This window comes from Colletotrichum karsti (genome assembly GCF_011947395.1).
Source record: "Colletotrichum karsti strain CkLH20 chromosome Unknown Scaffold12, whole genome shotgun sequence".
NCBI lineage: Eukaryota > Fungi > Ascomycota > Sordariomycetes > Glomerellales > Glomerellaceae > Colletotrichum > Colletotrichum karsti.
In genome coordinates, this window is record NW_024065912.1 from 87,542 (window position 1) to 101,980 (window position 14,439).

The 14,439-nt window shown below is 52.9% G+C and overlaps 5 protein-coding genes across 5 annotated transcripts; 4 read left to right on the top strand and 1 right to left on the bottom strand.

Moving 5' to 3' along the window:
• Positions 1–210: 210 nt before the first annotated feature.
• Positions 211–1,928, bottom strand: CkaCkLH20_04431 (uncharacterized protein; the record flags this gene model as incomplete). The annotated part of the gene is made up of 3 exons (XM_038887150.1): positions 211–1,355; positions 1,426–1,605; positions 1,676–1,928. 3 exons carry the CDS (start codon positions 1,926–1,928, stop codon positions 211–213), a joined length of 1,578 nt encoding a protein of 525 aa, XP_038747316.1.
• A 3,205-nt stretch (positions 1,929–5,133) lies between these two features.
• Positions 5,134–6,377, top strand: CkaCkLH20_04432 (uncharacterized protein; the record flags this gene model as incomplete). Its single annotated transcript, XM_038887151.1, has 4 exons — positions 5,134–5,408; positions 5,504–5,718; positions 5,811–6,012; positions 6,065–6,377. 4 exons carry the CDS (start codon positions 5,134–5,136, stop codon positions 6,375–6,377), a joined length of 1,005 nt encoding a protein of 334 aa, XP_038747317.1.
• Positions 6,378–7,712: 1,335 nt separating this feature from the next.
• On the top strand, positions 7,713–9,525 carry CkaCkLH20_04433 (amino acid permease; the record flags this gene model as incomplete). The annotated part of the gene is made up of 3 exons (XM_038887152.1): positions 7,713–9,126; positions 9,182–9,293; positions 9,348–9,525. The coding sequence occupies 3 exons, from the start codon at positions 7,713–7,715 to the stop codon at positions 9,523–9,525; spliced, it is 1,704 nt and encodes a 567-aa protein (XP_038747318.1).
• Positions 9,526–10,445: 920 nt separating this feature from the next.
• Positions 10,446–11,161, top strand: CkaCkLH20_04434 (peroxisomal matrix protein; the record flags this gene model as incomplete). Its single annotated transcript, XM_038887153.1, has 2 exons — positions 10,446–10,489; positions 10,708–11,161. 2 exons carry the CDS (start codon positions 10,446–10,448, stop codon positions 11,159–11,161), a joined length of 498 nt encoding a protein of 165 aa, XP_038747319.1.
• Positions 11,162–12,227: 1,066 nt separating this feature from the next.
• CkaCkLH20_04435 (uncharacterized protein) lies at positions 12,228–14,337 on the top strand (the record flags this gene model as incomplete). Its single annotated transcript, XM_038887154.1, has 10 exons — positions 12,228–12,328; positions 12,387–12,544; positions 12,599–12,703; positions 12,760–13,119; positions 13,180–13,389; positions 13,460–13,647; positions 13,698–13,798; positions 13,851–13,952; positions 14,006–14,170; positions 14,232–14,337. 10 exons carry the CDS (start codon positions 12,228–12,230, stop codon positions 14,335–14,337), a joined length of 1,596 nt encoding a protein of 531 aa, XP_038747320.1.
• Between the last annotated feature and the right edge of the window lie 102 nt (positions 14,338–14,439).

The following is a 14,439-nucleotide window of genomic DNA, read 5'->3' on the forward strand; positions in this document are numbered from 1 at the left end:
AACGTTCATGAGTTATGAGTGTGGATTCAGATTCGAGTCGGTTCATGTTTGCTAAACAGGTCCTGTAGGACACTGAACTCAAGGCTCCGAAGAACATTTTCCAGCGAGCTCCTCCACTTGAAGCGGCTTTATGGTGATGTCGCCATGATCAATGCTGATTAATCTGGCTACACATATGGGTATCTATACAGAATGAACGGTCGTATTGATTCACGGCCAGACTGTTTTCGCCCATTGAGGGTCTGGTTTATCGTGTCCATTTCCAATCAATGCGCTCAAATCATCCCGCCATTCCTCTTCTTCTGCAAGTAGCGACCTGCATCCAGCCCTGCGCTGCGGTCTCGCCTCGCCATCGTCATCCAGCCAGCAATACTCGGGATAGCCGCCGATGACCCAGTTCACCGCCGCAGCTCGCCTCAGCGCTAGATGCCAGGAGAATGTAGAGTCCCGCACGCCAATGAAGTAGCCGGAGTGTTCGAGTACTAGCATGTCCACAAGAGCCTGCTGGTCCCAAGTCATTTTGCGGAGCGCAGTACCCGCAGAAGTACCCTCTGGGAGGAGGTCGTTCTTCGTAACGACGGTCACGGGAGCGATTTCCTCGGCAAGGGTAGCAATGCCATCCTCGTCACCGGACGCCACGTATAGCACAGTCTTGCCAATGTCTGGCAAGTCCGTGTCCGGAGGGTGCTTGCTGCTACCCTTACGCTGATGTAGGCGCAGCTTCAGGTAACCGAGCTGCTCTTCGTACGAGAGCCAATTGGCCTCACTTGCGTCCTTTTCGACGCGCAGATGAACGCCAATGAAAGCGTTGTCGCGTACGAAAGGCTCTTCGCTATTGCGGAAGTCGATGTGTGTGTCGAATCTTTCTTGCATTTGCAGCAGCGCTGAGGCCGCCAACATCTTGACCTCATCCCGGGGACGCACGAGTTCACTCATGACACGCACCAGCGCGGGCGGATCGTAAGCTGTAGGAAAGGATAACATGATGGCGTGAACTGAAAAGGAGACCGGCGACTGAGGTGATGGCGGCGTTCCGTTGGTCATTGTCAGGATCCAGTCGTCCATGGCCGGCGGCCATTGTGTAGGGTCTGTGGGGATAGACCAGTCGTCCAATGTGCCATCTACAAAGTCTCTCTCGAGACCCATATCGAGGACCGGAGATATATCGCCCAAGTGTTGGATTCGCGACGATTCATCATCAGGCGGGCGAATGACGAGGTGAGGGCAGTGTAACTCAAGACTACGCCACAAGTGTTGCTCGTCGATGAGATACTCGAGTCCGACATGTTCGTTTGTAAGGTAGTCCGAAATATCGTCGGCGTTGCGGCGGCTGACAATCGGTAGCCTCATGGAAACTGTAAAGAACGACATTGTCAGCGGTTTAATCAGACAAGCTGGGGCAACTTCACAAAGCGAAATGCTTACCTCTGGCTTCAATGACGTAACGGAGACAGTTCAAGAGGCTCAATCGGATGTTGCCAAAGCCGCCGTTGAAAACAGGACACTCGATGACAACATTCGGATTCCACTCGCGGTCGCCTTGGCTGCATAGCGTGGCAAGGTCGTCACCAATGTCGGCCCCAGTGATTCTCTGCGTGGACAATTCTGCGGAATCGTCAGCTGGCACCCAGCTTTTGACTTTAATACCCTTAGTTCCGAAACGCCAATTTCTTACCTTGTAGGACATCTTCATCATAAAAGGAGACTGTTTCGTCGATCTCTTCGTCGAAGAGCTTGTCCGAGGGCTCGTCAATGGCTTCGTAAGTAGGTTCGTAAACGGGTTCGTCAGCTGGCTCAGTCGATTGAGTTGTTTGTTTTGCAGTATCTGGGCCCGAATGCACCTTAACGTGGTCGCTCGAAAATATTATATCAGTCCTAGAAGGGAGATATAAGTTAAGGATGAGGAGGATTATAACTGCTACCAGCAAAGCTTGGGTGAGGGAAAAGCTTGTTCGGCGTTGGAAAAATGACAATCCTGTCACTGAGCTGGCTTGTACGGCCATAATTCAAATGTGAGGCTTGTACAAGCTTGAAGCAGATGCGAGAAAACAAAAAAGAACCAGTTGACCTTAGCTCGTCAGCAATGCATCTTCCGGTGTGCTAAGATGTCCTCGTATGTTATGTTACCAGGCAGCCTCGCCGAGCTTTAGTTTTAAAGCCAAATGTTGACGGCAGCGAGCTGATATAGGTGGCTGGAACAATTCGTATGCACTGCTTGAGAGAGATGACTAGATTGACGACGAAACCGGGGTGTCGCAGATATCTGTGGCTGTTTGCGGGAACACGTCGGAACAAACCGTTCTTCAAGCAGGATTTAGTGCGGCAATTGCAACCCAGTCTTGGCTGGTCATACTAGCCTTGGGTCTCCGGGGATTTCACCTGATCGGTCCGAGGTTTAGAAATCCGGTTGTTATGTTAGTGGTCTGGTTCCAGAACACAGATTCAGGCCCCAAAGGCATCCCAGATGAAATGTTGTGTGAAACGACATATAAATGTGTCTGGTAGAAGAAAAGTCCCTTCTTTGTGCCTGTCCGTGCTCGTATGGCCATTTCGAAACGGTCGTGAAGAAAATGGCGATGAAAGTCATCCGTCTGGCGCGAAGGTGCCTTGCGATTTGAGCCAGCAGCAGAGCGAAGGGAAATCCTCAGAAATGAGTTCAAGGGAGGAGTGTTCCCGACCAGGCTATGTTACACTCCAATCATGTCATCAACATATGAATTGTTGAAGAACCAATCAGTGACTAAGCGGAAGTGTGCCTGTCTCTTCTTTTTCAATTCTATTACCCGCTTGGTCTGCTTGGTGACCTCCCCGCGCATGTCCTGTGAAAGTCGAACGCAAAAAAGGTTCTCACCAAACACGTGGTAACATATCCCACCAGAATGGTCGGGCATCTTGCGACCATCCCATTCCGCCTGAGACTTTGCACCGCTGAAGCACCCATGCCTGTTAGACGCAATGCTTGGCAAGGCTGCCCATAAACGACCCGATTTGAGGCAAAAGCCATGCCCTCCGCGTGCAGTACATCACAAGAAACCGATAAATCGACCGCAGGCTATGCCCAGAACCACAGCAGTGGTTGATTTCCTAATATTCCCAAACGGCTTTCTCTCCAAGCTACTTGGCATGTTGGGCCGACACCATTCGAGTCTCCATTTCTTCATGTTCATGAGCACAACATCGAGGTCGAGCAGTTTCACGTCGCAAGTTGCTGCTGGGCAAATCTGTGTCGTTCCGTTTGAGAACCTGTCTCAGCGGTGGTCCCAGGTGAAGTTGTCGGCTCGAGCCACTTCGTCGAAGTCTATAGAGCCCAGTCACTGTGCTCGAAGTCAAATCGATGATGTTAGCTTCTTAATGTGTCTTTCCAATGGCATTAAAAACGTTAGGTTCGTAGGTGTGGATTGCGTTGGTAATTCGCATGTACTTGGCCTTGCCTAATGAAGGTCGATGCTTTCGATCACCCAGATCAGACCGTCGCCTCTAAACCATTCGAAGTCTCCGCTGCCTTCTGAAGATTTAGAAGTACTACGAGCGAAGTAGCCTTCGTCATGGGACTCGGAAACCGGTGAAAAGGACTCTGAGCCAGCAGAGGAGAAGCAAACCACCAGGTCAATAGACCACTACTGGCCGAGATCCTGGAGGACTGCAGGCATAATCGCTTGACAGAAATAGCTTCACGAATCCGACGTGGTGCGGGCTGGGCTCGTGAAGAGCAAATCCGCCGTGGAAAGCAGATTAGAAAGTCTTGACCTCCCGAGGAAACACAATCGCGTCGAAACACGCGAGATATTGAGGAGACGCAGACTCCCCTGTAGCCTCCAGAGGAATGAAGGGACGCGCCAGACATTCCATGTACAACCCTTGAGGATTGAATTCCAGGAGCTGTCTTGCGGCTGAGAAGCAGGGATTCACGCCTCACATCTTCTATTGAGATATGAGAAGATTGGCAAGGTTGGCCCCAATTCAGGTACAAGCCATAAGATCCACTGGCTTGAGATGGCGAATCGTTGGGTGGCCGTCTAGCATACGGCGAGGTTCAGTTCTGGCAAAAGCCGCGATGCTGTTTGGGCTCATCATAAGTGTCTAGCATAGCTCCTGCTGGTTCGTCATTTTGCTGTACGGATGCGTGAGACACAAGCCTGTGGTGAGCGCCACCATGTTCTTCCAACGTCGCCTACACGTGGACATAGACGGCTAGGCGCAAGTATCGGAGAAGTAATTATTCTTCAGAGAAAAAACATTTCAATCTCGACGAATGCATTTATGAGAGACTATGATTGTTATTCTTTGATGCCGAAGGGAAGCCTCTCATAGGCAGCCAGCTGAACCAGCCCGCGTTCCCTTGAGAACATTAGACAACGGCAGAAGATACTCAAGGGATGTGAATACTTGCCCCCGAAGGCAACACGGTACAATTGTACCCCGTGGCTACTGGGAGAATTCCTCCTTCTGATTCCTCTGATGCGTTGGCTGGAGATACGATATCGCAAGCTAGAAAGATATGTCCGTTGACAAGAAATGCTGCAGTAGTCTATCATCGCTGAAAGCGATTCCACAGTTTGGTCCATCACAGTCCGCCCGATGGTCCAGATTGCTAGTGCTGTGCCACAAGTCGATAAACTTCCCCCCTCCATACTTCTACATTCGTAGATGGTACCACCCTCCCTTATCCCTCGACTTGACGATGCTCTCGGCTCTTGTCACCACAGCTGTCACACACGCACTGCCGTGACCTTCCTCCACATTTTGCCACCCACTTGTCAAGTTTCGGGAACACCAGAAGAACCAATTTGCCCCTAGAGTTCCTCGTTCAAGTACCAGGTGTATATTTTGGGTCAGTAGCGTTGGGGTTGGTCTGAACCACCAGGCAACATGGCGGGGGACATTGAGTGACCATGAAAATGGCACTGTCTTACTCTGAGTCAATACATTAATCCAGAATTAAGGGACGTTTGGAACGGCACCTATTTAATGTTGCAACGCTCCCGTTCTACCGTCGAATCGGGGTCCTCACACCTTTTCTTACCACGCTCTTTATCCTGAGCCATTGCCTGGGGTCGCCAAGTACAATACCGCCAGTACCCCCCATACAACTTGAACTGGACCAAGACATCCCGCGCGCTGTCGAAAAGCACCATGGACGTGTCCAAGAACCTCAACCGCCGCGCTTTCCAGATTCTCTGGTTGGCCGCGGCGGTCTGCTTCCTCCTCGCCTTCTTCCATCACACATCTTCCAGTGACGCCGTGGGCAAGTGGGCCAGCAGCAAGGTCGGCAGCTTCGTCAACAAGCATGTCGGTAGAGAACCACTCGACGAGTACATGGCTCGTTCCGAGTCGATTTGGGCCAAGACCGTGAGGCAACGTCACGAGATGATTGGGGCGGATTGGGGCGACGCCTCCAAGATGCCACTGTACGTTGCTCCGATTCTAAACCTATCTTCCCTTACACAGAACCTCCTGATTCTCATCGTTGGGACACATTGCTGATAAACTCTCCTTCGGCCAGGTTCTCTGCCACCGTAGAACCCGAGTACGTCCGGACCCCGTACAGCATTTGGGATTTCATGCCGGCGTCTTACAGCTGCCCGTGGGAGGTCGAGCGTATCGGACGCATGGGAGATGGCGGAAAATGGGTCTGCGGAATGTCGAAATACGAGAACTATCCCAAGGACCGAGAGTGTGTCATCTACTCCTTTGGTGTCCGTGACGAATCCAGCTTTGGTAAGAAAATAACCCACCGTCATCCTCTCATCAATGCACTTAGAATGAAAATACCAAAAAGCCAAAGTACTGACCGGAGGGTGTTACTACAGAACAAGAAATGCTGAGCCGCACCAACTGCGTCGTCTGGGCTTACGATTTCTCCGTCGTTGACTTCGGGGAGCAGCTCCAGCCCAACCACCGCAGCCGCGCCCACTTCAAGCAGGTCGGAATCTCTGGCACGACGGATGAGAGCAAGAGCCCCCCGTTCTACAGCATTGCAGACCTGATGAAGATGAACGGCCACACTTACATGTAAGCACACGTTCCCTCCAGTTTGGTTCACGAAGACTCACATCTCCTCCAGTGACATCCTCAAGATGGACATCGAGTTCGCCGAGTTCGAAGCTATGGACGGTATGCACCGCGACTTCCCTCTGGCAGCGGGTGAAGAACTGCCGATCGGCCAGCTGATGATTGAGATGCACCTGTTCAACAACATCGGCTCGAAGACTGTTCTCGACTGGTGGGAGCGCCTCGAGGGACGTGGACTTCGCGCTACGTGGACGGAACCGAACTTGCTCGCTGTTACGATGCAGGTGGCGGGTAAGGACCCGATCATGGCTGAGTACAGCATGGTCAACGTCAAGGACAGCAGAAACGTCCTGTTTGGCCATTGATTTGGCTTCGTGGCTGGGGCGATCCCATAGTAATACATTTCATCTGGCGTCTCTAATTCGCAAAGCGCTGCCGGCCCCTGTGTACTCAGTGATGTTCTCAAACCTTGCTTTTCAACCACGACATCTTATTATTTAATGGTATGGAATTGCATGCGTCATATGTGATCAGAAACCGCAAGTATTCTTCTAATTTGTTCTGCAAAAACTTTGGTTGTTTCGGTTTTGGATTCTCGTCACGTCTCCATTCAGTGTCCATGTCATTGTACTTGGAGCAGAGTATGCAAAGCTCATACGTCGCGATGATATCTGCTAATCGATGCTTATAAGAGCTTCATATATTTGCGCACTCATGTGAACATTTCTCTTCATTTCAATTGTCCGAAACTTATGAGTGGATTCCCGGCTTTTCCCCTCTCAATTCTGCGTCTCACCATTCACGTACTCATCTGGCTTCGGTGTCTCACACACCTTTTCAGTATTTCTCAATCTCTTATGAGGTAGAATCATGGCCTTTATGAATATTTTAGCTGCTACACGTCTGCAGGTCTCCTAAGAATACAGAAGGTGCAATCTTTACGCGCATTCTGTGATGCAGTAAGTTGTGTCGCGGTCCTCACTTATTCATGATGAGTAGAGCTGAGATGTTATGAGATGCATATCTCATCGCCTGCACAGCTCAACACATGCACAATGCTTCCAATTACAGACAATGAATTTCACCCTGTAAAACAGCCGTCATGATCAGGAGTTCACCAACGAACACATTGACAGGACTTGAGAATATGCTTACGGGATAAGACGATGCTTCAGTCCCGAGTCAGGGTCATCCAAAAGTGCCTCGGTCTGCGGCACTGATAACGCGCGGAACGCGGTTGTACGTACCATTTCAAGACGGTTCCGGTAACGGGCTTGCAGCACAGGTGGGACGGCCCCGCTTAACGCGATGGCATCATCAAATGAAAAATCTCACCTTCCGGGATGGTTGCGATAAGACGCCCGAAATCTCTTTCTCCCACCCTTTGGTCTGGTTCCGTCTGTTGACGACCTCCTTTTGTTGATTCTCTCAAACCAAGATGACGGTACTGGCGTAGGATATGGTTTCGTTTCGATGAGGTGAATCCCGGTTGAAACTTTCGTTGCTCAGTCTCCCGCGACCGCGAAGTATTACCTAATATTTGCCCTGCACGACATCAACAAACCCTGCATTGAAGCACGGAATCGGACGGTTTATCAGATCCTCTCTTATCGCAGGCCAAGCTTGCTTCACCTCGCCTCTCACCGCGCCCAGTCTCGGTGAAAGTAAGCGGAGGTACAGGTAGCTGCGCAAAGAGCAAGATGAGCCACAGCACCGAGACGATCCCGTTCCCGGGCGCCAAGTCCCCGGGCATCACCGATGTCACCCGGCATGCTTGGATCACATCGGACGACATCGAGGCCTCCTCGGCGGCGCGCGGCGGTCCCTTCGAGCCCCGCGATGACCACAACGGCGATCTCGTCACCGCGACCGAGGACCGGGACCTGAAGCGCGGCCTCGAGCAACGCCACTTGTCAATGTTGGGTATCGCTGGCGCCATCGGTACCGGTCTCTTCCTTGGTCTCGGCGGCGCCATCCAGACCGGCGGTCCGCTCGGCGCCCTCCTCGGTTACGCCACCGTTGGCCTAATTGTCTGCGCCGTGCAGTTCGCTCTCGGTGAGGTCTCCGCGCTGCTGCCCGTCACCGGTTCCTTCGTCCGCCACGCCGAATTCCTCGTCGACCCGGCCCTCGGCTTTGCCATTGGTTGGAACTTGGTTTACGGCAACATCCTCTCGATCCCCTCCGAGATCACCGCCATCTGCGTGCTGTTCCAGTTCTGGACCGACCTCAACCCCTCCGTCTTCATCATCATCTTCATCATCCTCACCTTCGTCGTCGGCATCGCCTTCGTGCGCGTCTTCGGCGAGGTCGAGTTCATCTTCGCCCTCCTCAAGATCCTCCTCGTCATCTTCCTCATCATCCTGGGCCTGGTCATCGACCTCGGAGGCATCCCCGGCACGCCCCGCATCGGATTCAGGTACTGGCAGGACCCGGGCCCGTTCGTGGAGCACATCACCACCGGTAATTGGGGTAAGTTCCTCGGCTACTGGGGCGTCATGACGAGCGCCGTCTTCTCTTTCGCCGGCGTCGAGTCCCTCGCCATGGCCGCCGCCGAGACGCAGAACCCCCGCCGCGCCATCCCCCGCGCCTGCAAACGCGTCTTTGCGCGCATCGTCCTCTTCTACATGCTGGCTGTGTTGGTGGTCGGTATGATCGTCGCCAGCAACGACACCCGCCTCAATGACGCCTACGGCACCGCCGCCCAGAGCCCCTTCGTCATCGCCGCCTCCGCCGCCGGTATCCCCGCCATCCCCAGCGTCGTCAACGCCGTCGTCATCACGTCGGCCTGGTCTGCGTCGAACCAGAGTCTCCTGGCGGGCACGCGTGTCCTGTTCGCCCTCGCTCTCAAGGGACAGGCCCCGAAGATCTTCCTTCGCACGACGGCCTGGGGTACCCCCTACGTCTGCGTGCTTCTCTTCACGGCGTTCATGTTCCTGAGCTTCATGAGCTTGTCGAACGGCGCTTTGACGGTCTTCTGGTGGTTGGTGGACCTTACCGCAGCTGGTGTTCTGGTTTCCTGGTCGGCCATCCTTACGAACCATCTGCGTCTCAAGGCCGCGATGAAGAAGCAGCATATCCCGATCGAGAGGCTGCCTTGGTACAACTCTTGGACTGGTAAGTTACGTGATGAGTGATTGGTTGCTCCTGGTACTAATGGAGTTGAACACAGTCTACAGCTCAAGCATTGCCCTCTTCTTGTGCATCGTCATCCTCTTTACCAGCGGTTTCGAGGTCTTCACCAAGGGCAACTGGAGCGCTAGCGGTTTCGTCTCTGCCTATCTGTAAGTCTTGATATGTTCAAGTTCATCTCGAATGGTGTACTAATGAGCTCTCAGCGATATCCCTTTGGTGCTGGGTGCATACACCATTTACAAATTGGTCAAGAAGACCAAGATCGTCCCCCTCAACGACATCCCGCTTCGTGATGCCTTCGAGCAGGCCGATGAATATCCTGAAGAACCCGAGCCCAAGAAGACTGGCCCTGTCCGCTTTGTAAGCTGGATCTGGGACTAAGCCGGTCCACAACGGGATTCCGGACTAATTCTGTACACATACTTCAACACATATACAAGTATATAATACCACATAGACGCCCGTATCGTATAGGGACGAGATACAATAATACCAAACGTTCAACACGAATGATCTGTTGAGGAAAGCCCGCCGTGTGAATTTTCTTGGTTTTTGTCAGATTTGTCAACTACTCTACACTCTAAGGATTAATCCAAATCAATCGTGATTTGAAATAACTCTGATGTCTCCGTATTTGCAGCAATTCAAGTTAAAAGCTGCCTTTAAAGGAAGGTGATGAAGATACCAGTTGCATCGAACCAGGCTGCTATTGCGATATCTCTACGCGTCACTTTGGACTCAAGAGATAAGACAGTATTTGAGAATAGCGGTCGCTGTCAATGTAATCACATCTGCCGTGTAACAGCAGATGCATTCAACAAATGCATTCGATGTTGCAACGGACACCTTGATAGCCCGTCAGAATCCCTCCCGTTCCTCATCCGCTTCCCGTCCCTCCCCCTCCTTTTCGGGCCGTCACATCGATAAGCTCCAAGCTGAGATGACCCCAGCCCTTGCATATGACGCAAGGGAGCAAACCTCCCCCTCGCGCCTTCGAATGTGGGGCCAGCTGCAATTGGGATGTTTCTTCTCTTTTTTTGCCCTGTTTGGAGGCGGGGAAAACCGAGGTAATAGGAAGAAAGGCGCAATGGCGCCGGTTGTCCTGACAAATCGCCATTTATGGGTTAGACTTTATGAAGCTTTGACGTCGTGATCTTCTCCGCTTCTTCTCTGCTTCCTGCGTCCCAAATCTGAATATCTAGCTCTCCAGTTCCGTCAACAGAACAAGTCCTCTCAATTGAGTCCAGCAAGCAACAAGCAAACAATCTCTCAAATCCCTCTCTGCGCAAAGAATCAGCACCATGGTCCAAGTCGGCGACTCCCTGCCTGAGGGCACCAAGTTCTCGTGAGTTAGCGATCCATCTTCGTCGCCGGATTCCACCCGGTTGCCCCGGTCCCCATCACTACCCGGCCCCGGTGGAAACGGCAATACCCGTATTTCGGATGGATAAACCCCAGGAACACTGTGTTTCTTTGGCCAATACCTTCAATTGCGCATCAAAGAACCCCGCATCCATGTCTCTGTCTCGCAGAATCGAAACTAACGCACTCTTCACACCGCAGCTACGTCCCCTACGACCCTTCCTCAGACTCGATCACCTCGTGCGGGATCCCCGTCAACTACGATGCGTCCAAGGAGTGGGCGGACAAGAAGGTGGTTGTCTTCGCGGTGCCGGGCGCTTTCACGCCGGGGTGCTCCGCGCGACACCTGCCGGGGTTCATCCAGAAGAAGGACGAGCTCAAGGCCAAGGGGGTCGACGTCGTGGCGTGCGTGGCCTACAACGACGCCTTCGTCATGAATGCGTGGAGCAAGGCCAACGGCGTCAAGAACGACGACATCCTCTTCCTCAGCGACGTCGAGCTCGCCTTCAGCAAGAAGCTCGGCTGGACCCTCGGCGAGCGCACCGCGCGCTACGCACTGGTCATCGACCACGGCAAGATCACATACGCCGAGAAGGAGGAGTCGCCCAAGGAGGTGAGCGTCAGCGGTGCTGATGCTGTGCTCGCGAAGTTGTAGAGAACTGAGGCGGTATTGCTGTTACGACTCTTGCGATTACTTCATGGTTGGCAACGCTTTCGGTTGAGGCGTCTGGGAAGTCACGCATGATCTTTGTCATATCCCAGAGATTGAAGACTTTGAGACGCCGTGACATCAAGATCACAGAACTTCCGAATAAACCCGCAACAAATTGAAGATGTCCACCAGCTTGCTTTGCCTATAACCAATGGTTTGCGTCGATGACAATCTCGAAGCCGCAGGAACATTGCCGGCGTCCTCGGTTCATCTGATCTAACCTTGATCTTGGCTACATACCTCAATCGTCCACAAGATGATGCAGACTGTCATAGGACCCGACGATTCGGTTTGCTCGTCATGCTCCATCGCAACGCCCACGTGCGAAGTGGAGATGCTGGACGGTAGTTCGCGTCGGGTCGCATCTCGGCTCGCATGTCGGAAGCACCACGAAGTATCGTCAGCCCAGTCCAGTGGGACCGGCATGAACTGATCGAATGTCGGGAGATCACCTGACCCGCGTCGAAAAGCTTCACCAAGAGTACTCCCAGATGACGGGCACACCAAGAATCCTCGGCGAGTGCTAACAGACGCTACTTGAATCCAACTCGTTTTGGCGTTAGTACTACGGAAAAAAGATCCACCTGATCGGATAAAAACCCCGTTCGTGACATCCTCGACGGACGACTTCCGAAGGCCGGTCCCTGGGTTCTGCGTCTGTCACTTGGCCATGGCGCCGCGGACGCGAGTCAACCCGGCAAGCATCCACTCTCTAATCCCGCCCGGCGACGCGACTGAGAAGGGGGAGAACTCCAGAGTTCCCAAAGGTCCTCCATGATTTTCTCCACCGAGTACCCCGTGGGGATAGGATCCGACTGGTTAGGACGAAAAGAAGCAGGATAAATACTCTTTGACAGCCGAACTCCCGGTAAAAATGTGACCCGTGTGTTCGTGAAAGATAATAGTCGGCGGCGTCCAGCATCGAACCGGTCCAGTTCGCAGTATTCCCGTTCGCCAGCTTCGTGTGCTTTCACTGCCAAATTTTCGATATCGGTACAGCGACGTCATCATGGGTGGTTTCAAGGCCGTCGAGGACCGGCCGACGCCGAAAGAGGTTTACAACTGGCGCCTGTACCTCGAGGCGTCCATCATCGCAACCGGATCTTTGCTGTTAGTCGAAGAAAACAACTTGTTTCGGGGAATCTGTGTGACTTACTTCTTCCGCCAGGTTCGGTTACGATTCTGCCTTCATCGGAACCACCATCGCTCGAACCGGTTTCAAGAGGGACTTCGGAATCAACTCCCAGAACTCCGACAACATCTCGAGTAACATCACCTCGGCTTTCCAGGCCGGTGCTCTCGGCGGAGCGGTACTTTGCTTCTTCAGTATGGCAAAATCTTTCTTAGGGCAGTGCTGTGATGGCTGACAAGTACGCGCAGTCACCGAGCGTCTTGGCAGAAAATGGACTCTGCAAGCCAACGTCGTCATCTTCCTCATCGGTGCCATTCTCATGGTCGCCGCGACAAACCAGCTCTCATACATCTGTAAGTCAACAATGGTGGCTGCATATCGGACCCGACATCAGCTAACTCAGTGACAGATGCGGGCCGCGCCTTGACGGGTATTGGTTGCGGTGGCATCACGGCCACGGTCCCCTCCTACATCGGCGAGCTCTCGATTCCCTCGATCCGCGGCATCCTCACCGGTCTCTTCGAAGTCGCTTACCAAGTCGGTTCGGTCATCGGGTTCTGGATCAACTTCGGCATCACCCAGAACATTAACCCGAACTCGGCTGTCAGCTGGAGGATCCCGATGGCGTTCCAGCTCGTCCCCTCCGGCATTCTCTTTATTGGGTGTTTCTTCATCCACGAGAGCCCGTTGTGGTTGATGCGTAAGGGCAAGACCGAGCAGGCGCACAAGGTCCTCGAGACGATTAGACATCTTCCCATTGATCACAAGTGTAAGTTGCGAGTCGAGTCGGGTATGGCTATGGCCGGCGGGAGCTAACATAAAGAATCAGATATGCAAGAGGAGATTGATATGTTGCAGAAGAAGATGGACGAGGAGGCATCCGTTGCTAGCGGTTACGGTAGCGGCCAGATGGCTTATTTCCGTGGCGTTGTCAACATTCTGTGCCGCAAGGGCATGTGGAATCGCCTGGTCCTGGTCTTCTGCATCTTTGCGCTGAACAACCTGTCCGGTGCTGCTGCCATCAACTACTATTCTCCGAGTAAGCAACCCCCCGCACCCAAGCCTTCCTGGATTGTCGGTGGTCTTTTATATCTAACAAACCTTCCCAGCCCTGTTCTCGTCCATCGGAATCACGGACGTCGCTCTCTACACCGGTATCTACGGCTTGATCAAGGCCATTGCTTCAATCATCTACTTTATCTTCCTCATCGACCTCCTCGGCCGAAGATGGCCCGCCATCCTGTCGTCATTCATTTGCGCTCTCTGTCTCTTCGTTGTCGGAGCCTACGTCAAGATTGTGGGGAGCTCCAACCTAGCCTTTGGCTTCTAAATACTTACGCCTGATAGGGTCACCCTGCCGACATCATTGCCGCCGGAAAGGAGCTTTCCGCCTCGACTGCCGCTGGAGGTAAAGCGGCTACCGGAATGATCATGATTTACTCCATCTGGTATGATCCCTCTCCTGCATACCTGCAATCATGTGTTTAACCAAGCTTTCAGCTGGTCCTTCGGACTAAACGGTATCCCCTGGATTGTCTCCGCCGAGATCTTCCCGGGCGCTCTGCGCAACTTCACCGGCACCTTCGCTGCCCTGTCTGTCTGGTAAGTTCTCCCGACGTCATAGCAACTGGGGCCATCGACTAACTTCTCTGCAGGGTCACGCAGTTCGCCATCACCAAGGCACTTCCTTACATCTTCAGCTCCTTCGGCTACGGCACGTGGTTCTTCTTCGCCGGCTGGATGATTGTCGCAACGGTCTACTGCTTCCTCTGCCTTCCTGAAACGAAGGGTCTCACCATGGACCAGATGGACGTTATCTTGTACGTTCCTTTTAGACTCGCCGTTGTACTTGTCAACTATGCTAACTTACATGTTCAACAGTGGTTACGCTCACGATGCTCGCCCTGAGCCATCAGCCAAGGTCATCGACAACACTTTTGACGACGCGGATAAGGCTAAGCAGAGTGTGCACACGGAGGATGCATAAGATTGTCTGAGATCTATCGGATCTGACCGTCTCTATGATGTGAATAATTACGGGACTTCGTACCCGAATAGTAATTTGTATGATACCACAACTTTGAGAACA